Below are 23,817 nucleotides of genomic sequence, written 5' to 3'. Positions count from 1 at the left end.
TTAACAGACAATAGAGAATTAGTAGACTGATATCTGCTAACAATTTATTTGTATGGTCCCCCACAAGCAACTCTGCAACTATATCAACTTATTCTACTAACCCGAACCCTACCCTAACAGAAAAGAACTCTTTGAATGAACATTCAAAAAAAAAATAATAATAATAATCATGGAAAGGATTTCCACATGATTAATTTGCATGCTTTATTTCAGCATTGTGCAGTTCTTTTATTCCAATTTAATGTACTTGCGTTGAGTCAACTTAATTTATTAAGGTTGATTCAACTTATTTACTATGGTTGTGCACAACTTAATTTAATAGTGTCAGCCCAACTAGTTTGCAATGTTTTACACCAACTGATATGATTCAGGTCTTCTAAATCATATATCCATTCATCCAATGCAATATAGTTTATTTAGTGTCACACTAATAAATTCTTATATTCTAACCAACTATTTAATACCATTAGCATATTTTAGCATCGTAAATGATAAGTTTTACATGCTCATCAGCCAATGCATTTGCTGAAAACTGTACAATTCCAATGCAATTGAACAATAAACACAACTACGCACTATCAAGTCTTTCTCATTTTCTCAAAAACACATAACATAACACTTAATTTTAACATTTATATTTTAACATATGGAAAGCATGCTGGGAACTAACAAGCACCGCCCAGTGTCAGTTAATGCAACACAAACGGATTAAGTAAACTTAAATATTGCATATATTTTTAACACAATCAAATTAAGTTTGTACAAAATGTGTAACAATTGTGTTGCTTAAGCTCATTTTAACTAAGCAATTTGAACAAGCAGCGAAAATCTTTTTTTTTTTCAGTGAGGAGAGTTAGTTGACATAGTTGCAAAGAGTGTCTAAAGTGGACAATCGAAATAAAGTGTAACCTCATGTTTGACTAGCTGCTCCTTTATATGACGTCTGTTACATATTACATCACTTATCCTCGTAGTCACTGTCTGCAGATATGTTTTAATGACAGCACCCTTTAAAATGCATTGTGTGTTTCTCTGTCTCCAGGTAATGGACAACATGGGCAATGTGAAGTTCTGTCTGGATGGGGCTCTGGAGGCCAGTGGAAGTTGGCTCAAATATGTGCGCACAGCCCCGTCCCATGAAGAGCACAACCTGGCCATGTGCCACATCAGCGAAGACCAGGTGAGTTGAGAGTAAACACGTTTATGTCGCGTCTCTTCTCTGTCATCTCTCTGTCTGATTGGTTGTCCACTGTATAGACTGTTTCTGGTGAGCAATGCACAGTGTTCATTTTTCTTCATTATTTGTATTTGTTAAGTTATTTTTAGTTTATTTAAAAAGTTATTTTATTTTGAAATAATTATGACAGTTATGTTATTTTTTAGATGATTTTGGCAATTTAGATTGAGAGGTCATGCCGTGACCATATGTAAAATACTGCTCAACTAAGCGCCTTGTTTTCATAAAATTGTTACTTCATAATACAATTTTTTTTGCCATCAAAAATATTTTATTGAAAAAAATTGATAATAGATAATAAAATTATATAGTCCTTACTTTTTTTTTATTACATTTACAAATTAAAAAAAATAAAAAATTGTGTCAAATAAATGTTTTCTATTCATCAAAGAAACAAGTATCACGATTGCTACCAAAAATTAAGTAGCACAGTTGTTTTCGACATTGATAATAATAACAAAGGTTTCTTGAGAACCAAATCAGCATTTTAAAATGATTTCTGAAGGACCACGTGGACTGAAAATATTAGTAATGTCGATGAAAATTCAGCTTTGCAAGGAATAAATTACGTTTTAAAATAATTTTAAAATATAATAATACTTCAAAATATTACTGTTTTTACTGTATTTTTAATCAAATAAATGCAGCATTTTGGGAATAATGAAAAAAGAGAAATAGAGAAAAAAATCGGTAATACGTTATTTTGGTAGTCTCTTTTGAATATTCTGTTTGAGTAACTTTGCATCTACATGTCAACTAACTCTCAGTAGAGTTTTAGTTGACTGTCTGATTTATATTTCGTTAATACTTTATTTTGATGCTCCACTACTCTGAATCTACATGTCAACTTATTCTATTAACCCTAACCCTGCCAGTTTACAAAAATAACTGTGATTTTAACGGTAAAATACTGCAAAAATGCTACAGTGCAAAAGTTAACAGAAAGTTCCCGTACTATACACGGTAAATAACTGTGATATAATTTTACAGTAAAATACCGTTAAATTTACAGTTTTTGAAAGTGAAAAATAATAAATCATTGTATAATTTGCAGTGAAAAACCATTTGAATTGACATTCCCACAATTCCCTGTGTGACACTTCACATTTGATGAGTTTTTGTTGAAATAACTATGGTTCCTCGTAGTTTTATTGTTTTTAATTTTTCTAATCAGTTCTGTACATTAGGGTTTTGTTACATTTAATGTTGTTAAATTAATATTTATTGCATTTCTTTTTTTTTATTTCATGTGTTACCATGATGGTGTTTAATGTTTGTGTGAATGACACAGCTTCTTTATATAACTAGTACTTTATATAAGTATTCACTTGTGATGAGCTGTGATTGCTCATGTAACTCTCATCACTACTGTGATGATTGTTGGTTGTCAGTGTATTACAATGGCCTAAAACAGATATAAATACGTCAATAAGTTGGTAAATCAACATTTTATCAGAAAATTAAAAAACGGTTTATTACTGTAAATTTTAAGTTAAGTATATTTTACTTTTTACAGTGTACAGTTGGTAGACATGTAGGTGCAACGTTACTTATGGTCAACGGAATGTGTTAAAGGGACCAATGAAATAAAGTAAAACCAAAAAAATCCTATTAAACCTAAAGTTTGAAACGGTTGTGCATATGCTTAAAACGTTGAATTGACCAATCAGCATCCAAGGCCGAAACGATGCATTTATAAATCCGTTTATGATGTGAATGTCAACATCTCAGCACAGCAATGCTTCTACAGTGAACACATCAATTCTAAAATCGCAGCAGAGCGTTTACTGCAGTCATAAATGTATAGGTTGTTAATATGTATTGCAGGAGCACATGCTTGTTTTGGTAGTTGTTATTGAAATACACGAATCATATAATAGGATGGAGTACCTACAGTCTAGTATCAGTTTGAGCCTTTTTTGAGAGTATATCAGACAATCCCCATCATGAGCCTTTATGATGAGCATCCTTTGAGAAGCTCGAAGAGACAGCAAGTATGTTACGAGCATTAGGACCCGCTGCTGTCAAGATGTCACCACTTAGACAATAGATCAAAACAGCCTATTGTTTGATGAAGGCTGTTCCCACTCTTTTTTCAGAGGAAGTGACTCAGAAGTCATTTTACAAGAATCACATTCAAAGCGAGTTTGGACACTCCTGAATCTTGTAATCCACTGTCTTCAATTATTTGCTTCCTTTGAAAAGACGAGCAGTTGTCTGTTTGAGATAAGGTATCTGATCTCTCATAAAGCCAGAGATCTCCTAACAGGCTCGTTGTCTGGCCGGAAAGATTGCTGTGTGTTTACTGTACGGAGGGCTTTGTTCAGTCAAATCCTACCAGGAATTGTGCTGATGCAACTGCTGCGGAGGTCTTAATCTGATCATGAAGCACTTGTTGTTGAGTGTGGATTGTTTCCTTTGCTTACATGATATCTAACTGATTAAGTGAGGGGTCCTTAGTGGTTGCCTTATCTAGCTTATATTGCTCACTTTCTTGTTTAAAGGGACAGTTCAACCAAAAATGATTATGTGGTCAATATTTTCTCACCCTCTTGTCATTGCAAACCTGTATGAATTTATTTCTTCTTCAACAGGCAGAATGCCTGGTAACACTTTACTTGCATAAGACTAATATGACACCTTAATAACCATGACATGACATACAGTATGTCTTGAATATTAAGTAGAGTTTATGCATGTTTATGACAACTGTCATTAAGTGTCATTCGTTTTTATTGCAAATGTCTTTGTTATGCCATCTTGACATAAACCAATACATCATAACCTGTCAGTGTCTTTGTCATGACATCTTGACACAACACAACCTGTCATAAACATGACATAGCAGATTAAATATCAAACTTAAGTTAGCTTTAGCTTTATTGGTTAACATTACATTAAACTATCAGGTGGTTGGTTTTGACATTGGCTGTCATGAAGCCATTATAACTTTTTAATGACAAATTCAATTAGTACCACTGTAGTTGAGGTTATGAAAAATATCCATGACACACATGTATAATGCCTCATGACAGCCAATGTCAAAGCCAACCACATGACAGTTTAACTTAATTTAATGTCAAGTTGTCATGACAAAGACACTGAGGTTATGATGTTATGGTTTATGTCAAGATGTCATAACAAAGACATCTTAAACAATGTCATATTTGCATATAAAAGTTACTTAATGATTACGAAAGTTACTTAATGACAGTTGTCATAAACACCCTACTTCATATTTAAGACATATGTCATGTCATGGTTATGAAGGTGTCATGTCAGTCTTATGAACACCCCTTCAAGTAAAGTGTTACCGAATGTCCTTGCTCCTCTTTTCCATACAATGAAAAAGACTGTGGATGAGACGTGTGAAGCTTCATAAATTACTAAAATAAAAAAACATAAACAGCACGTTCTCACTCCCAACTCGTCACATATTGATGCTCGGAGTCACTTTTTAACGCACCCTTTTAGCATTGTTCGTTGTGTCACAGGATACTCCATTGCTTTCAGTTGTTTGCCTTGTGCGTCAAATCAAGACACATTTCATTCTTTGCATTTGTAAAAGTAGAAATGATTTTATAAATATTTACACTTTTATATTCTGGAGCAAATAACCCCGCTCCTACCCTAAACCATACCCACTTCTTAACAATGTAAAACACGTAACAGGCGAATAAAAGTACAGTCACAGCTATTTATTGCAAAAATTGACCTAAAATTGTATAAAGATATTACAAATAACTATTCTGAAGCAATACGATATTTACGATATCGTATTTAATAAATATAATCCTTCTCTGTAAACGCACGCAGTCATATCTCGTTCAAAAGATACGCGCTGCGTCCAAAATCAAATACTTCCCTACTATGTAGTACAGTATGTGAAAACCCAGCTTGTTCTCATCCTAGGGCGTCATATACTGACACTTTTGACATTTCGTCCACATCCAACGCACATGGCACCCTTTAGCGTCAATATGAGACACAGATATGGACCAGAATGCGCCTCCTAGTGGTGTAATCCTAAACCTACCCCAAAACTAAACCTACCCAAGTTCTGTGCGTTTTATAATGACACTAAAGTGTTCCATGTGTGTTGGAATTAGACGAAATTTCAAAAGCGTCACTATATGACGCCCTGGGATGAGAACGCGTTGGAAAACCAGCACGCCAAAAGAGTAGTATGTCTAAATGCATAGTATTCAAAAAAACAGTAAGGCGAAAGGTTCCCAGATGACCTGCTACTTCTGGCGAGACTCTGAAGTGTGCATACGATGGACACTTTACTATCATATTAGGCCACGGGAGAGGATTTATGAATAGAGGCGAGTAAGTGCGGATTACATTCATACTACAAATATTCATACTATATAGAACATACTTTTTTAGTGGTCGCAATGTAAGTTCAAATTTAAATGTACCTACTCATGGCACTTTTCCATAGCCAGTAGCAGCTCGACTTGACTTGACTCGGCTCGCCTCGACTCGGCTTGCTTTTCACACCGTTTTCAATTGCAGGCAGTAGCGCCACAAATAGTACCCGGTCGTCATAATGACGCCTTTTATTCCTCGCTGCCCTATTAATCTCTCGCAGGATCCTCTCTTCGGCAACCAAACAAAGGAAAGTATGCACCTCCTCGTTTGACTACGCCGTATTCTTCCGAGTTGCCATAATAATAGTAGTAAGTTTAGAAACTATCTCTGGCCAAACTATTTAAAAATGGCGAGGATATTCTGGATGCTCCATCTGGCGCGTGCAATGATGGTGACTATTCTCTCTGACCAATCAGCAGTCGGCATTGTTTTCACGTCACATTTTAGTATCGGCTCAGCTCGCCTAAGCTCGCTCAGAACCTCACCTGCCCGTTATATACTGTCTTTTATGTTATATAATACACAAATGGGTAGGTTTAGGGGTGGGGTTGGGTTATATGTTCAAACAGGTCTAAAGTTAATCAAATAAATGTAAATAAAATCACACTTGCTGATTAAATTGAAAATCACACCCCAACATCATAATGGTAAAAGTATAACCCAATGCATAATTTCATCATGACATCCCCATGCCTAATCTGTGTATGGTCCCAGTCTCATCCCAAGACGTCAAATAACTGACGTCTTGGGACGTCTTTTGACCATACGTCAACATCCGCCTTTTTAGGGTACCCTTAAACGTCGGTTAGATGACGTTATCGGATCTAAAGACCTAAACCAACCCCTAAACCTACCCCGTCACTTAACCGACGTTAAAGGTAAAGCGTCAGTTGTATGACGGCCCGGGATAGTCAACCAACCGACGTTTAAGGGTACCCTAAAAAGGCAGATGTTGACGTATGGTCAAAAGACGTCCCAAGACGTCAGTCATATGACGACTTGGGATGAGACTGTGTTAGTATGGCCAGCCCGTTCTCATCCCAAGGCGTCATGTACTGACGCTTTTGAAATTTCGTCTATGTACAACGCACATGGCACCCTTTAGCGTCAATATGAGACGCAGATATATATGGGCCAGAAGGCGCCTCCTAGTGGTTTAACCCTAAACCTACCCCAGAACTAAACCTACCATAACCGAACAAAGCTCTGTGCGTGTTATATTGACGCTAGAGGGTGCCATGTGCGTTTGATTTAGACGAAATTTCAAAATTGTCACTATATGGTGCCCTAGGATGAGAATGTGTTGGTATGGCTCCATCGGTTTCTCAAAGCAATGGAGTACCCTGCACGTCGAAAAGTGTTTTTAACATCACTAAAAATTGAAGCTGATGGGTCCTGACCGATTGTCAATAGGTGACAAGTTGGGAGTGAGAAAGTGTAGCAATGTCTCAACCACTTGTGTGCTATGCTCCAAATCTTCTGAAGTCATTTGATAGCTTTGTGTCTTTTACTAAACAAACACGTTTCCAATAACGTTAACAGAACAGTCGTTCAGAGTTATTGGGTGAAATACCGTTTTGAACGTTTTGGGCAAAGCGTTCGTAGAACATATTTTTGTTAGCTGGGGGTAACTCAAATCTCACTTGTTCTTAGACATTCAAATATGGCACCTCGAGATTCAATGAAGCACGAAATCTAATGATGTGTTTATGCCAAACCTTACACCATGTTCTTGATGCTTGACGATGAGAACATGGGTGAGATTTTAGAGCCAGGACATTCTGCCTTTTGCGTTCCATGAAAGAAAGTCATTGGGGTTGGAACGCGTGAGGGTGAGTAGCCTAAATGATGACAGCATTTTCATTTTTGGCGGAATTGTTCCTTTAAGTGTGCCATTTTGGGGGGGTGTTTTTAGATCATATGCATAAGTGGATCTGTTTCCTTGTTATTATTCTGCCACTTTTAGGCTGTTTGTCTCCCTTCAAACAAGCTGATTGACTCGTGGAATGAGCCAAAATCTAAGCTTTTGTCTCTTGACTAACAGGGGCAACTAGTGTGGCCATCGTAGTTTTAGACGCTGACACATAAAACACAAGGCTAACAAACAGGGGAGGACATGAGGGGAGGAGGGACAACCTCTGAGACTGACAACCACCAATTGACTTCAACTACATAACCCAATCATTAAAGTCATTTGACTTCAATGAGCGGCCACCGCTGGGCCCACAGGAGAATAATATCTCCGGCTAAAATCTCTCCGCTAAATACATGCTTTCTATTTACTTTCTCCTACTTTAGTTGTTTTTTTTTCTTTTGCACACGTTTTTGCCAGTCTTACGGACAACGGCCTATTATTTATTCAGAACGGCGACACAATGCAAAAATGCATAATTCATTGAACTTTGTACTTTGCTGTTCTATTTGAGCATGCACAATGCATGAGCCGTATGGAAATATGCACACGCCCAGCAAATTCTGATGTGCCTGTAACCTTTTAAAATCAACCTGGATCATTTATTTACTTGTTTACGCATTAGTCTTTTGTGTTCGGGCCCCTGAAAACACGACTCGACTGTGTAGTGGTGCACTTCACAATTTTAGGCCTTACTTTTTAATGTGTTTTTTTCAAGCTGTCAGTTGAGGTGTGAATGGTTCTAAATAGCAGTTTTGTGCTGTTGCAGAACGAGGGTGTTAGTTACAACACTTTGTTTTAAGAAAAGATTATTTTGTTGTGTTATTATAAAGAGTGCAGAATTAACTCTGAAGGTGAAAGTGCCAATTTAGAACACATTTTTACAAAGATGTGTCGGTTTGTATATAAAGATGTTCTTGCGTATTTTTTAAGAATGCTTTGGATCACATAATCTTGCGCTGAGAAAGTGTAATCCATTTTTTTTTTTTTTTTTTTTTTTAGCAAACTATGCGCTCTTAGACAATAGGCATAAAGCTGGTGGACGTATTCTGGCGTTCGCACAATGGCATGGTCCATTCAGCAAGACTGTTGACCTCTGACCCCCCCTCCCTCATCTCTCGAGATGCACTTAAACTGTTTGTCAGAAACACTGAAGTGCACAGCCAGATCTGCCATGCCATAGCCTTCTGTTTCTGAAGGGCTGAGAAGACGCGCACACACACACTCACACTCACACACACATGTTGGGTTTCCATGTTTTATGAGGACTTTCCATAGATACTGATTTTTATATTGTACAAACTGTATATTCTATCCCCCTACCCCTAAACACAACCTTCACAGAGAACTTTCAGCATTTTTACATTTTCAATAAAACAAATTCATAAGCTGTTTGCGTCAAAAAAATCACCCCACAAGGTCAAACATTTCTGGTATTACTATCTTGTATCTACCCCACAACGTAAGGTTTATCAGGAGACACACACACACATTATTTATTTTGGTGAGAATTGATAAAACAATCTTATTTATGACATTGTTTTTTGACAAATTTTCATGGTAAAAATCATTATATATATATATAAAGAAATAATAGAAACTTACTCTGCATGTGTGGAACACTTTCATAATTTTCAAACAAGCTGAAATTGTCTGCATTCAATTACTTATTAGCTACTGACTGATAAATGCAATATAATTTATATACATGTTTGCTAGAGAGGAACTTGCTAGTAAAAATAATTCCCTGACGTCTAGTCATGCAGTTTAGTTTTTATATGGTTTTGGCATTTGATCAAACAGTTGCTTAAGATAGGATGAACTTTGTTCTGATCTTGTCTTAGTGAATCATGTCAGAATCAAAATTACATTTGGATTGGCAGGCAAACATGCACACCCAAACTAAACTTGTTTTTAGATTTGTATTTCCTTATATATTCATATCAGTGTGTGTCCGCTTGCACTTATATATGAATGTGTGTGTGTGTGTGTGTGACAGACAGGGGATTATTGTCACCTAAGTGATGGATGATGCATCGGCCCCCAGCACTTGAAAGCATTGTGAGGGGGTCAAGATGGCCCTCTCAGTGCTGTCAGATCCTGAAAAGATTTACTGTAGAGACAGCTTAGCCCCATCATAATAGATTGCTTTTGGGGTGAAAGGAAGGCATTCCACCCACAGCAATGACAACTAGCCATAGACTACAGCACAATCTGACATCCAAATTTATCTTTTAGATGCAATGCAATGTTTCAGTCTGATACTTTTGATGTCACGTGTGATGTAGCCTAATTATATATATATATATATATATATATATATATATATATATATATATATATATATATATATATATATATATATATTTATTCTTTTAGTTATTTTTTGATTTATTGAATTTAACAATATATAAGAAATATAACTGACAATAACAAACCGTTATAACGATATAAATAGATAAAGTCCGATGAACGAATTATAATTTTCAGCTGAAATAATCAGTCGTATAATTTCGTGTAGCAATCTATAAAGCAATATAAGCAGCAAAGTCTCCTGTAAAAATACCTATGCGATGATTATATTTAGCCTAGTTAATTCGTTGATCAAAACGGAATCATGCAGATAAAAAAACGAAAGTTGTATTAATTACATATAATAATATTATAATGCATGAAATAATATAGGCTACATGCTTTATTGTCGTCTTTTGGGTGAAATTATTGCATAGGCTATTATTAATTTTTTTTTTTTAATGAATAGCCCATGGAGAACAGCAACCCGCAATAAATAAATAAATAAATAACGCTATGTACTATCAATTATAATAGGCTACTTAGCCTAATATTCACCTAATGGTTATTCGTGAATTGGATATTCAAGTTTAAAGTTTTTGTTGTCGAATATAGGCTGAAAATGACAGTTTTAAGTGTCTCGTGCAACATAATGCGTGTTTCTGTAGCCTATCTCTGTCGGCGCAAATATTAAATTTAGTCTTTAAAAACGCAAAGACAAATCGTTTAAAATATCTGCTAAATGTTTGTGGCAGAAGACCGCGAGTAAAAACAGGTGTGTGTAGCCTATTTAAAGCACCACGGAAATCCTCGCGCAGGGCTCGCGCTCAGCCCAACAGTCGATGTATTTTCTCTCTCTTTTTTTCTTTTCTTTTTTACATTTTCATTATCTGGGAAAGATACATTTTCCATCAATAATAGATTCATATGGTGGTCAGAGGAGGAGAGGACATGGGGAGGGGTTCAATCCTTTTGGTTGGAGATAAGAGAGGAGGAGTGGCCGATAGAGAGAATCACTAATGAGCGCGACTCACCTCATCAAAGACGCGCGTGTTCGGACTCTGTCTCGCGCTGCTGTCGCGCGCAGTGTCATGATACTATGGGTTGCGTGCTGAACTCTACGGGACCAGAGCTGCTATTACAACTGGAGGCTTTAAGATCCACCGCTCAACAACTAGCCCAACTTTATCAACTCTCGGGAAAGAAAAAGGTCAGATATGTGCTCTTCCCTTCGTTAAACTGTAGTTGTAATATTAATATTAATAATAATAATAGCCTAATAGCTGTGTTGTACATTGACCACCCCTCTTGAGCGGCAAGCTGATGCCTTGGCCTACTTTTATAACACACATTAGAGTTGTCACAACAGTGGAGCTCTGAGATGAAGTTTGTGCAGGTTTTTAGCTGTATGTGTTGATTTCGGAGAGGGGCCCAGATCAGCAGCTGTCGCCTAGCCCTGAGCGCCCTCATGAGGGAACAACTGGTACTGTCCTTTTCACTGTGTGCCGCTATATAAAACGGACTAGTTCTTTTCTTTTACTATGATTATTATTTAAGTCTATTTAGGTGAGTTGCACTCTATAAATTATTTATTTTACAAAATAAACGCGTGGTTTTTGAATGTGTTTTGGTTAAAACACACAACAGATGTGGTTTGTCATCACAGCGCTCTTAAATGATTTTAATTATGGTTCATTTAGGAAACTTTGCGGCAAAACATTTGACTTAGAAAAATTGACAACTGGGATAATAATATAATAGCATATATACTAGGCTATATCCTATTAAAAATGTAGGCTATTTAGGATTTAGATTTTAGATTTAAAACAAAAACATATAGGCTAACTCCTTATTTACCCTGGATACATAATTTCCGTGCTTATAAGTAAGTAACACAATATCATGTCTTTTGTGTTTTAAAAACATTTTTTTTTCTGCTTGCGTGTTTCATTTGATTTTTTTAAATTAAAACGAAAACGCATCAAACACATCTGATTAGGCTACGGTTAGCCTATAAAAACATTTTTTTATTATATTATTTTATTGTTGTATTCTTTAATTTCACCTATTTTATTATGGAAATTATTTTGATGCGTTCGTTTATTATGTGTGTGTGTGTGTGTGTGTGTGTGTGTGTGTTCATTTCTTTCTCGTTGGCCTTCGGTGAGTAAATTATCGAATGAAGATGCGATTTCAAATGCGCTTTGCATTTCATAATTACTGCATCTGTTTATCTTCTCATTTTTGTTTGTTTGCCGTCTGTGTTTTTTATCCTTAAAAACATTGTAAAATATAACCAATTCATATTATTGCTTTTACACTTGCTATGTTTAAAATAAAGCCTTATTTCTCTACAAAATACGGATGATGATGATGATGATGATGATGATGATGATAACGATGATAACAATAACAATTAAGTAATAATAATAATAGCCTCATTTGATGCCTTTTGTTGTTGTTTTAAAAATCTTATGCGTCTTTATTCTGTCTTTGCAGATCTGTTATAAAGCTATTAGAGATATTGAAATAGGGGAGGAGTTACTGGTTTACATGAAGGACGGAGTTTTCCCCGAGGGCTCAATGGCACCGAACCTGGAAGGTGAGATTAATGCAAGTCATTAGGCACTCTTTTAAACAAACTCACACAGACCGCACTCGTTCACCTCTTCTAACAGTTACTGGAGTAACATGCTTTATGTGGCCTATGTATGTCTCGATGTTGTACAAAGTTCGGCAACGAAGAAAATTCATTCATTCAAGAAGTCGTCCATTTCAACCCAGAGGCAACTGAAGGACTAGTCGACGATATTTACAATGACATTGTATCACTATAGAGTTGATACACGTATAGTTATTTTTGGTGGCTAATTAAATTTATATTTATATGTATATATAAAATTACACACTGTCAAATCGAAAAATCGTATAAAAGTTTTTGTTTACATAAAATAGCCCATGTGTCTGTGTGCGCGTGCACGTCTGTGTATATGTTTTTTTTTATGTTTTTTTTTTATGTGGAAATATATGTATACAGTGTGTATATATATATATATATATATATATATATATATATATTATACACGCACACACATACTTTTATGTTGGATGCGATTAATCACGATTAATCTATTTGACAGCATTATATTGCACTGTACAATGTGTAGTGTTTATTGCATTTTTTTTCTTTAAAAGCAGGGGTTGTCACTTGTACTTTCCATATTAAAACACAGAAAGTTGGCAGTTTTGAAACAAGCTCATAGTCTTCTACATCTTTTTTTTTTTTTTTTTTTTTCGTTTCCATGTGATCCGGTAATTTCGGATTTGAAACTCAGAGTAGTTGATACAGACTAGAAAATTGCAAAAGCATTGAAGTGTGTCACAGCGCAGCAGTCACTCTCCAACACATGCACAATGTTTTATCTGATAGAGATGTGTCCTCAGATCTCCCTGCCAAAAAGGCTAGAAGAGAAAGCTCTCTGGGAGAGCTAAGAGAGACAGGGACGCCAAAAGATGCAAGCCAGGCTCCACTCAGACAGATCAATCCAGAGAACAAAAGAAAGGAAACGTAGAGTAGAATGAACACGGTCATCGAAGAGGAGTCAGACGAGAGACAAACCGATAGACGGACAGAATGAGAGCTCTCGACGTCTACCTCCTTCTCACGGCTTATCGGTGGTGGAATTTGGAGTGGAGCTGGAGGAGTCTCGGGGGACCTCACCCATGCTCACAGATTAGCCGCTAAACTGCACATAATTGTGTTCCCCCTACTTCTCTCCAAGAGCTATTAGTTTCCCATTCCCTGTCTTTTCCCCAACATTCCTGCCTTTGTCGTTAGTGCTACCGATGGGACGGAGAGATAATGTCTCAAATTCGTTTTATGGCTTCTCTCGATAAAAAAAAAAAAGTACAGGAATTAAATCTGCACAGAATTTATTCACTTTAGTTTTCCCTGTAAGGCCTCTTTGAGGTTACAAGGGGAGTTCATTCAAAATATTTTGCAGGAAGTCTATGAGCATCGCAATGGAGCGTGTTCTGTCAATACATGTCATTGGAAAAGAAAAATAAAGCGGAAAATGTGCCATGATCCTAGTTAAGACAGCATCGATGCGTGCATTTCATGGGCTTGGCTTTCACAATATTGATTTAAAGAATAATGAAAGTCATCCAACTTGGCTTGATCTGGGCCATGCATGGAGAATATCAGAGATATCACCGAGTTTAATTTGAGGATGATGATAGCTAATGAATCAAACCTTAGTGCCTTAGAATTTCCTTTTCTCTCCACGACTGCAGGGTTATCTGTGAACTTGGCTCTTGTGTCAGGATTTCACCGTGGATAAAACAGCCACGTTTTTAGCCATTTAACCCCGGGTCGTATGAACAATTACTCCAAAGACCGATTTTCAGTTCGAAAGCAAGACGTTTTTATCTAATCTTGTAATCTCTTTACTGTTTTATGCCATTTTTCAAGGTTTGTAAAATAGGATTGATCTTAAATATTTGTATTTGTCATAGAATGCATGCCTTACATTCAGTGAAAATATGGTTACTTATTAAAACTTCAAGCATTTTTGGATGCATTTGATATTAAAATAAATTTGGAAAGATGTGTGCATTTCATTACATTATTGATAACAAAATATCAAAACAAGTGGCATCTACAAACAAAATGATGCTTGATCTTTTCACAGATGGTGTTTCAGGGATTTTTAGTGGATCTGTTAAGTCAGTTCTCCTAAAGTGCACACAGGTGTCCTATAGAGTAACCAAAGGTGCAGTACATCAAATTAACAATGGACATGTTCTACTAACATTTGACAACCAGAAAGTGATTAAATTTATTTATATATATATATATATATATATATATATATATATATATATATATATATATATATATATATATATATATATATACATATATAATTTTAAACAGTATATTTTTAAACAGTATATCTGTTGTTTTATCATTTAAAATCTCTTTTTTTGAGTCTATATATATATATATATATAAATGTATATATATAAAGAGATTTTAAATGATATATATATGTATATAAATATAATATATATATATATATATATATATATATATTAAATGATAAAACAACAGATATACTGTTTAAAATTATATATATATATATATATATATATATATATATATATATATAAAACAACAGATATCCTGTTTAAAATTTTATATATATATATATCATTTTAAACAGTATATCTGTTGTTTTATCATTTAAAATCTCTTTTTTGAGTCTATATATATATATATACATATATATACACACACACACACACACAGATACACTTTTATGTTGGATGCGATTAATCACGATTAATCTATTTGACAGTATTACATATATTGCACTGTATGCACTGTAAAGTGTTCATTGTTTATTGCAATTTTTTTTGGAGTCTTGCTAGAAAGGTAAATGCGACTTTGTTTGATATTTTGTCATCTAATATTATGACTTTTAGACAATTTGAATTGTGGCTGAAGTGTTCGAATACATTTTGAGGTGTTATCCTGAAGACTGTCCCTTTTTATAATTGAATAATTCCTTTTAATAATCATTGTAATTCAAGAGCAATTGTATGATGGTGTCCCAACAGATGAGCAGATGTACCGCTGTGAACACTGTGATGAACTCTTTACATCAAAGCTGGAGTTACGGCGGCATCAGAAATACTCCTGCAGCAGCGGCAACTCTATCTTTGACTCGCTAAGCGAAGACTTCAAACAGGAGCGCGAAGACAGCGATGAGCCAGTACACGAGTGCAAAGACTGTGAAAAGATCTTCCCTAGCGAGTACAGGTCAGCATACTGCTCAAGTTGTAATTACCCCACCTAGCTTTAGGTAACCCCAAGCTGTAAGAATTCAAAAAAGGGGTGTGAAAATGCTTTCTAATGTTTATTTGCCTGGTTTGCGTACATCAGTGGTTCTCAACTGGTCATTGTACCAGTGACCGAACACAGAACCCGAATTGTTTATTGCACATGTGTATGTTAAATGTGTGTGATAAACACGCGTTGATAAACTTTTGCATGAATGATATGTTTATCTTACAAAAGCAAACAAAAATGTTCTTAAAATCAAACACTGAAATTTACTGAAGTTGCAATGAGCCTCATAGGAAAACATTATAAAAAATTATTAACATGAGACAGAACCCAAAGGAAAAGGTCGCCACAAACCACATTTGGCATTTTGCCCAATAGATTTTTATCAGTTGACGTTGTATTACTTACAGTACATTTAGCATTCTTCTTCCCTGTGATATGCAATCACTGGCCTACATGGTGATCACAGAAAATATTTGATGGTGTTCTTATTTATTCTTAGTCTGGGGCAGCATATGATCGTGCACACAGAAGAAAGAGAGTATAAGTGTGACCAGTGCCCCAAAGCGTTCAACTGGAAATCCAACCTCATTCGCCATCAGATGTCACATGACAGTGGCAAACGCTTTGAGTGTGAAAACTGTGATAAGGTAGGTTTCTGCAACCACTTATGTTTTTGAATGCGTTCATCAGTTTATATGTGGGAAGTTGAAACATGTTTTAAAATGTATTTGAAGAAAATGTACATTTTTTTTGTTTTGTTTTAAAAAGGTCCTGCAATGCATGTGACAAAAATGAATTTTTAACAGTACAAGCATTCTCTTGATTAATATGAGGTCATGAAAGCTGCAGTATAATTATAAAATGCAATAGCCAAATTTTGTTTAAAATTCTTTTAGATGGATGTCACACCACAGGACGTCAACTTTCCAAAAGTATTACTTTTCACTTCCCATGTCCTTCAAAACATTGTTTATGCTAATAGTACTATTCATTTTCATCTTACATTGCCTTTTATACAATGTTCGATTTGTATATTTAGACTTGGCACTAAGTGGGCATATTTCTGTGGGTTCTTCAGGTGTTCACAGACCCCAGCAACCTCCAGCGCCACATCCGCTCTCAGCACGTCGGTGCCCGAGCCCACACCTGCCCTGAGTGTGGCAAGACCTTTGCCACCTCCTCGGGCCTCAAGCAGCACAAGCACATACACAGCAGTGTCAAGCCTTTCATCTGTAAGTCTGAGCAGTCTTGTCTAAGCCTCAGATACAATTACCAGTGTCCAAAGACCTCCCGGCTAGCTCCACCCCAAGATTGTGACAGCTGTTGTTTTATAGGTCAGAGAAACTAAATGAAATTCTAGAGCCATTCTTTGTTTTGTTCTACATTTGTTGGGCTTTTCTTTCGTGCTTTCTCTTAATTACTCCATTTTACCCTTCTCCTTTTTTTTTTTTTTTTTTGCAACTGTGCATTTTCTTTTGAGGGCCCATTAAGGCTTGTATATAGCCAAGGCAGATTTAATGTCTAGAGGTTAATGTGTATATGCCTTGTCTTGAAAATATACTGAGAAAACATCATCTTCATTTTGCTTGGCTTCACAATGTTTTGTGTGTTACCGTCCTGTGTCCAAATGCATGTATGCTGTACCAGTGTACATGTATTTGTATGTATACAAAACAGTTCATCTATTAATCAACAAGATATTCATTTGCTAATTTATCATATTTTTAACATATACCATTACCATGTGCAGCCTTATTTTTTTTTTTTTTAATTTCACCTTCGAAACAGAGTAGAGTTCAATGTAGACTGGGGTAGCCAACCCTGCTCCTGGAGGTATGCCTTCCTGGACGCTTCAGTTTCGCCCCTGCTCCAACACACCCGCCTGTAAAGCTTGATTAGCCGTTTCAGGTGTGTGTCTGATCAGGTTTGGAGCTAAACTCTGCAGGAAGGTGGCCATCCAGGAGAAGGGTTAGCTACTTCTGATGTGATTGTTGAACATGATAAACAGCATGCACAGTTTATTGGTTGATCTAATCAGCTGCCGGATTTTCACTTCTATTGAATGAACGCCAAACGAAAACAGTATGTTAATAGAATTAACCAGTCATGTGTGTTCTCCCAGGTGAGGTGTGTCACAAATCGTATACCCAGTTCTCTAACCTGTGTCGTCACAAGCGGATGCATGCAGACTGCCGCACCCAGATCAAGTGTAAAGACTGTGGGCAAATGTTCAGCACTACCTCCTCCCTCAACAAGCACCGGCGCTTTTGCGAGGGCAAGAACCATTATAATCCCGGAGGCATATTCACACCGGGCATACCAATGACATCCAGTCCCATTTTAGGCAAATCCAAGTCTCATCCTGGCTTGAACCATGGTGGACTTAACTTCAGTGATTATTTCTCCTCCAGGCCGCATCATGCAGGTTTGCCCTTTTCCCCAGCACCTCCTGCATTCCCAGCCATGTCCCATGGCTTCCCAGGGATCTTTCCCCCATCACTATATCCTAGACCACCATTGCTACCTCCTAGTTCACTGCTCAAGAGCCCACTTCAAGATGGGAAGCTGCCTCCCCTTGACGCCCCTACTCTTTCCGTGGTCTCATCCATGCACAACAGCAATGGAAATGTAGGAAGTGGCCAGTCGGAGGAGAACCGAGAGTCCAAGCTGGACTTCTCAGACAGCAAGAATAAAGTGAAGATGAACGACATGTCTGATGGTAGTGATTTGGAAGATGTTAACACATCTAGTGGCACAGATCTAGACACCACCACTGGCACTGTGTCTGGCTCCGACCTAGAAAGTGAGGCAGAGAGCGAACGGGAGAAGGGCAGGAGGAAACCGGTGCAGGAGAGCAAGCAGGATGAAGTGAGCAGCAGCTCGGTATCTGTCTCCAGTTCAGGGAACCTCCCTTGCGAGCGCCCGTTCCTCTCCTCCCAGCATTCCTTCTTCCCACCACCGGAAGAGCAAGCACTTCCACCCTCCGGGGCCACCACTGACTCCATTAAAGCCATTGCGTCCATTGCAGAAAAGTATTTTGGGCCTGGATTCATGGGCTTGCAGGAGAAGAAAATGAGCTCCTTAAACTACCATTCCATGTTTCCTTTCCAGTTTCTGCCCAACTTCCCACATTCCTTGTACCCATTCACAGACAGAGCACTCAATCCTGGTATGTTCTTCAAACCTGAGCCTAAATCACCTCGTGAGCACATACAGAAATTACCTACAGCCACTGGTGCGGATTCACCCTTTGACCTAACCACCAAACCCAAGGAGGTCAAACCTCTCCCTCCACCCCCCAGCAAGCCAGCCTTGCCACCCAACGCCCTCCGGGCCCCTGGCGAGGAACAGCCTCTGGACCTCAGCATAGGCAGTCGAAGCCGAGCCAACCAGAACGGTGGCACGCATGAACAGCGCAAGAATCACGTCTATGGCGCAAACTGCAAAGCGGCTAAAGATGAACACCCAGCACTAACTCAGTCCCAGAACTTGCACCAGCCCCAGATGCATCAGCCACAAGCATCCCTTCCCCAGCCACCTCCTCCCCAGCAGCCGCCGCTCCACTACGCCAAGCCCTCGCCGTTCTTCATGGACCCCATCTACAGGTATTTTAAGCCGAGTAGGCCTTATTGTATTACCCAACACCATGACAATCCAAATGTGACAAGTTATTGGTACCCAGTAGGTTTACCACCAACCTTCGTTCGTACGTAACCCTTGGTGTTGTTGTCCAGCAGGGTGGAGAAGAGGAAGCTATTAGACCCAGTCGGAGCTCTAAAGGAGAAGTACCTGAGGCCTGCACCACTACTTTTCCATCCTCAGGTATTTTTTTAACATATATTTGCTTTGCTTCCTCTTGTACCTTGGTAAAGGTACATTGCATTGCTCTTCAAGTGAGTGGAGTATGCCAAGACGCCAAAAACACATTCCCAGTGTCCTCCGCCTCAGGCCTGTTTGGTTCAAGGGGAGCCTTGATCTTTTTTAAAAAGTCCTGACTTCTGATGGTATTTATTTTCATTAGATTATTTCCATCATGAAGATAATCTCATAAGAAGTATTGCCTGTTCTGGCATGCTGTGTATTCAAAATTCGTTATCGTTTGCTTAGAAAAACAACCCCCATTGTTTGTGTTAGTATTTTAAACCTTTCCCACCTTTGAACGGTGACAACAATAATGAAAATATTATTAATAATGGCCTTTTGAATTGAAACAAATTATGCCACATACTTTCGGAGCAGACCATTGTCTCTGGGAAGTTCTCCGTTGAGTCCCGACCGCTAATAACTTCCTAGCATTTCTTTCTTGCTCTGGCTGCCTAGATAATGTCTGCATGTCGATCAGGGACTTCCTGTGTTTGTGTGTAATAGAATGGCCTCTCTTGTTGGGAACTGTCTTATCTGACCTGTAAATCTGGCCTCCATCAATGCTGACCTACCCCCCCCCCCCCCCCAAATCCAACCCTTCTCTCGCTTTTTCCTTCTCTCTTTTCAGCAGCCCCTATTTACTTCTACAGGTGGTCTGTCTGTCTATCTATCTATCTATCTATCTATCTATCTGTCTGTCTGTCTGTCTGTCTGTCTGTCTGTCTGCCCGTCTAATTGTATATTACTGCAGTTTTTAAAATGTATAATATTTTAGCTGCACTGGCGCCGGTGATTTCTTAGAGAAATATGTGATCATGATTTAAAAAAAAGGTCTAAGCATTAAGAAGAGCACCATTGCCTTTTTGATATTCAAAGCTAAAACACTGACGGAATCAAGGTGATAGCAAGACATGTTCAGTGTAAATAAATTCAAGCACACTGTCTGTCTCTGTGTTTATCCATATTCCAAAAGTAGGAAGGATGTAAGCTGTTTTTGGCCATAGAGCCACATAGCGAAGCCTTTGTTCTGCAACAGGGGGAAGTACTATCAGCGAGGGGTATCTTAAACTGCATTGTATGGTTACCGCTCACGGAGGTGAATGGCTCATTCAGACGCTTCTCTCAGAGATTTGTTGGGAACAAAGTAGGAGCCGGGGGCTCCCAAGGGGCTGCTCGAGTGGCTGCCAACGTGCCATAGGTTAGGGAGGTCACTCTTGAACAGCACAATCAAGTCTCGACCTTCTGATATATAACTTCCTCCAGCTTTCCATCCTGTCTGGTTATGATGCAAACTCTCAGGCTCTCTGTCAGAGTTCCTCACCACCACTATTATTTTGTTCTTCGTGTGTCTGCCCTAAACAAACGCAAGGAAAAGTTTCTTAGTCCCGCACGGACCCTAATCTCACACAAAATCGATCCGAGAGAAGTTTCTGATTAAACGAGCCCCTGAGCTGTGCATCAAACATAGAGTATTCCTCTCTGAACTCTCCTCATGTTCTCTCCTCAGGTGTCTGCGATGGAAAACATGACTGAGAAGTTGGAAAGCTTTGGCGCTCTGAAACTGGATGCTCCCAATTCCCTCCAGCACCCCTCACACCATCTTTTTAACTTCCGCTCCCCGCCTCCCTCTCTCTCCGATGCTATCTTACGCAAAGGCAAGGAGCGATACACCTGCAGGTGAGCGCCGCTCGTGAAACAAGAGTAAACATCCCTAAAAGATTCCTTTAACTCTAAAGTTTTATTTTGAGCAGTTCTACCATTCCTTTATACAGTAGTTACAGTATATGTACACATTAACACAAAATAGAAATAAACTCGGTAACACTTTAGAATACGGTTCATTCGTTAATGAATAACTACACAAGAATTAATGAGTAACACAATATTAACAATCTAGTAACTATTATTAACTAACAAGAAACTCTGATTAACGAACTAGTAAGTAATAGCGCACACACGAAAGTGGCAGTTCACTATTAACTAATCAATAACTACTATTTTTTAATACTTCCCAGAGAACTACTGAAAAAGACTAGATACTTCTGTGGGAATTACTAATTATTTGGATCCGTATTATAAAGTGAAGATCATTGGAACTAACTAGTAATTACTCAAGTGTTACTACATGATCTAGTCATGATTTGTGCAAACGTTTGAGATTTTTGGTGAACTTTAGTATACTTTTAGAAAATGTCTTTAGTAACACTTGAGTAATTACTAGTTAGTTCCAATGATCTTCACTTTATAATACAAATCCAAATAATTAGTAATTCCCACAGAAGTATCTAGTAACACTTTCATCTGTGCGCTCTTACTTCCTAATTCGTTAATAAGAATTTCTTTTAGTTAATAGTAGTTACTAGATTGTTAATAAACTTTTTCAGTAGTTCTCTGGGAAGTATTAAAAAATAGTAGTTATTGATTACTTAATAGTGAACTACCACTTTCGTCTGTGCGCTATTACTTACTAGTTCGTTAATCAGAGTTTCTTGTTAGTTAATAATAGTTACTATATTGTGTTACTCATTAGTTTTTGTCTAGTTATTCATTAATGAAGGAACCGTATTCTAAAGTGTTACCATAAACTCTATAGAGATAAAGTTACCAATGTTCTGCTTTTGTTTTATTAATCATCCAAATTTACATTGAATGTCCCCAGACAATAAGTTAGAACTCTTTGAATTTGAGAGTTGTAACAATGCTCGATGACTGTATCAATGTTTCCATTCCTTTGCAGGTACTGTGGGAAAATCTTTCCCAGGTCAGCTAATCTTACAAGGCACTTACGAACACACACAGGAGAACAACCATACAGGTAAGCCACTCTTATACATACACTCTTACACACACACAAATGCAGTACTGAAATTCTAAAGCTTTATACCCCCTGTGTGAAGGAGATTTACCTCACAATTTATTCCAATAGTTTGACGTTATATCATGTTGCTAAGCTAACGACAAAATACATAGCAAATCAGTTGCTTACCTTTTGAAACTGCCCTTGTATTGGAAACGTAGACAACTTACAAGGGAATCTGTTTTTTCTTTTTTAATGTGATCAGCACATGAGATATGTTCTAGCGTATTATGTTGCAATACAAATGTTGCTCATTCTGAGAAATATCACATAGAAACAATAAAAGACATGAGAGGTAGCACGATCAAAAAAGAAAGAAGATTGATTCTGTCTGTGGCTGTGCAGATGTTTTGGAGGTAGAGCAAGCTCTGGACAATGTTGGCTGGTAATAGCACCCTGGAGACAGCCACGCTCTGTTTATAGAACTGCTTAATTATAATTGATTTGGCTTCTAACCAGCTGTGGAAAGTCCTCTATGAGGGCACTTTCGAGATGGGGGTCTTTCAAAGTTTTAAGTGATATTTTGACCTAGGCATGACTAAAAGACTTTTACTGCCAAAGGTATCCTAACAGTCCAGCTTCTCAACAAATTCAAGTAAAAGCATTCATTTACTTAATAGAGGTGCTTAAACATGATTTTTACTAATGCTCAGAGTTAGGGATTTGAACAAACCCCTGACCATAAGTAATAATCTTTGACATCCAACCTGCCCTGCACTGTTTGTGCAAGAGACATAAACGTTACCTAATATTGTGACTTCTTGACGTATGTTATTACTTTTCTAATGCTTAGCGAGGGGTGAAACAAGTGACAAATTCCATAGATATTAAAGGAGTAGTTCACTTTTTAAAAAAACTTTTGCTGATAATTTACTCACCCCCATGTCATTCTTTCTTCAGTCGAAAAGAAATTAAGGTTTTTGATGAAAACATTCCAGGATTTTTCTCCATATAATGGACTTCAATGGGAACCAAACGGTTCAAGGTCCAAAATACAGTTTCAGTGCAAACTGTTCAAAGGGCTTTAAACGATTTCAGACTATGAATAAGGGTCTTATCAAGCGAAACGATCGCTCATTTAAAAAAAAAAAAAAAAATATCAAAGTTTTATAAGCTCAAATGGTCGCCTTGCTCTGTTAGGGTTAGGGTGTGATGTGCGTTTGTGAATCTCCTATTCGAACTCGTTCATCAAAATGAACGAAACTTTTCCCAAGTCAACTCGTTCATTTCGTTCGTTGAATGAACCAAGTGACACGAAAAAAGATTTGTTCATTTTGACAAACGAATTCGAACAGGAGAATCAAAAACGCGCATCACAGAACAGAGCAAGGCGACTATTTGAGCTTATAAAACTTAAACTTTGTTTCTTTGTTTTTTTGTTGTTGTTTTTTTAAATGAGCGATCGTTTCGCTTGATAAGAC

General features: G+C 37.5%; 1 protein-coding gene across 10 annotated transcripts in view; it reads left to right on the top strand.

Annotated features, from left to right (window-relative positions):
* Positions 1-23,817, top strand: part of prdm16 (PR domain containing 16) — a 302,841-nt gene that overhangs the window by 255,486 nt on the left and 23,538 nt on the right. For 3 of the 10 annotated variants that reach the window (XM_089119355.1, XM_089119348.1, XM_089119350.1), the window contains exons 4-13: positions 1,043-1,180; positions 12,318-12,420; positions 15,444-15,645; positions 16,175-16,322; positions 16,572-16,607; positions 16,754-17,009; positions 17,798-19,280; positions 19,410-19,497; positions 21,047-21,216; positions 22,277-22,354. In XM_089119355.1, the coding sequence (XP_088975481.1) occupies positions 1,043-1,180; positions 12,318-12,420; positions 15,444-15,645; positions 16,175-16,322; positions 16,572-16,607; positions 16,754-17,009; positions 17,798-19,280; positions 19,410-19,497; positions 21,047-21,216; positions 22,277-22,354 (2,702 nt within the window). Of the gene's footprint in view, positions 1-1,042; positions 1,181-10,796; positions 11,029-12,317; positions 12,421-15,443; positions 15,646-16,174; positions 16,323-16,571; positions 16,608-16,753; positions 17,010-17,779; positions 19,281-19,409; positions 19,498-21,046; positions 21,217-22,276; positions 22,355-23,817 lie in introns of those variants that run through there. The other 7 variants (XM_089119353.1, XM_089119352.1, XM_089119349.1 and 4 more) reach the window with 7 other exon arrangements.

The sequence above is a fragment of the Pimephales promelas genome, chromosome 14 (genome assembly GCF_988280905.1).
Source record: "Pimephales promelas chromosome 14, fPimPro1.hap1.1, whole genome shotgun sequence".
NCBI lineage: Eukaryota > Metazoa > Chordata > Actinopteri > Cypriniformes > Leuciscidae > Pimephales > Pimephales promelas.
The sequence above is the reverse complement of the archived record's forward strand: the minus strand, read 5'-3'. Positions and strand labels throughout refer to the sequence as shown.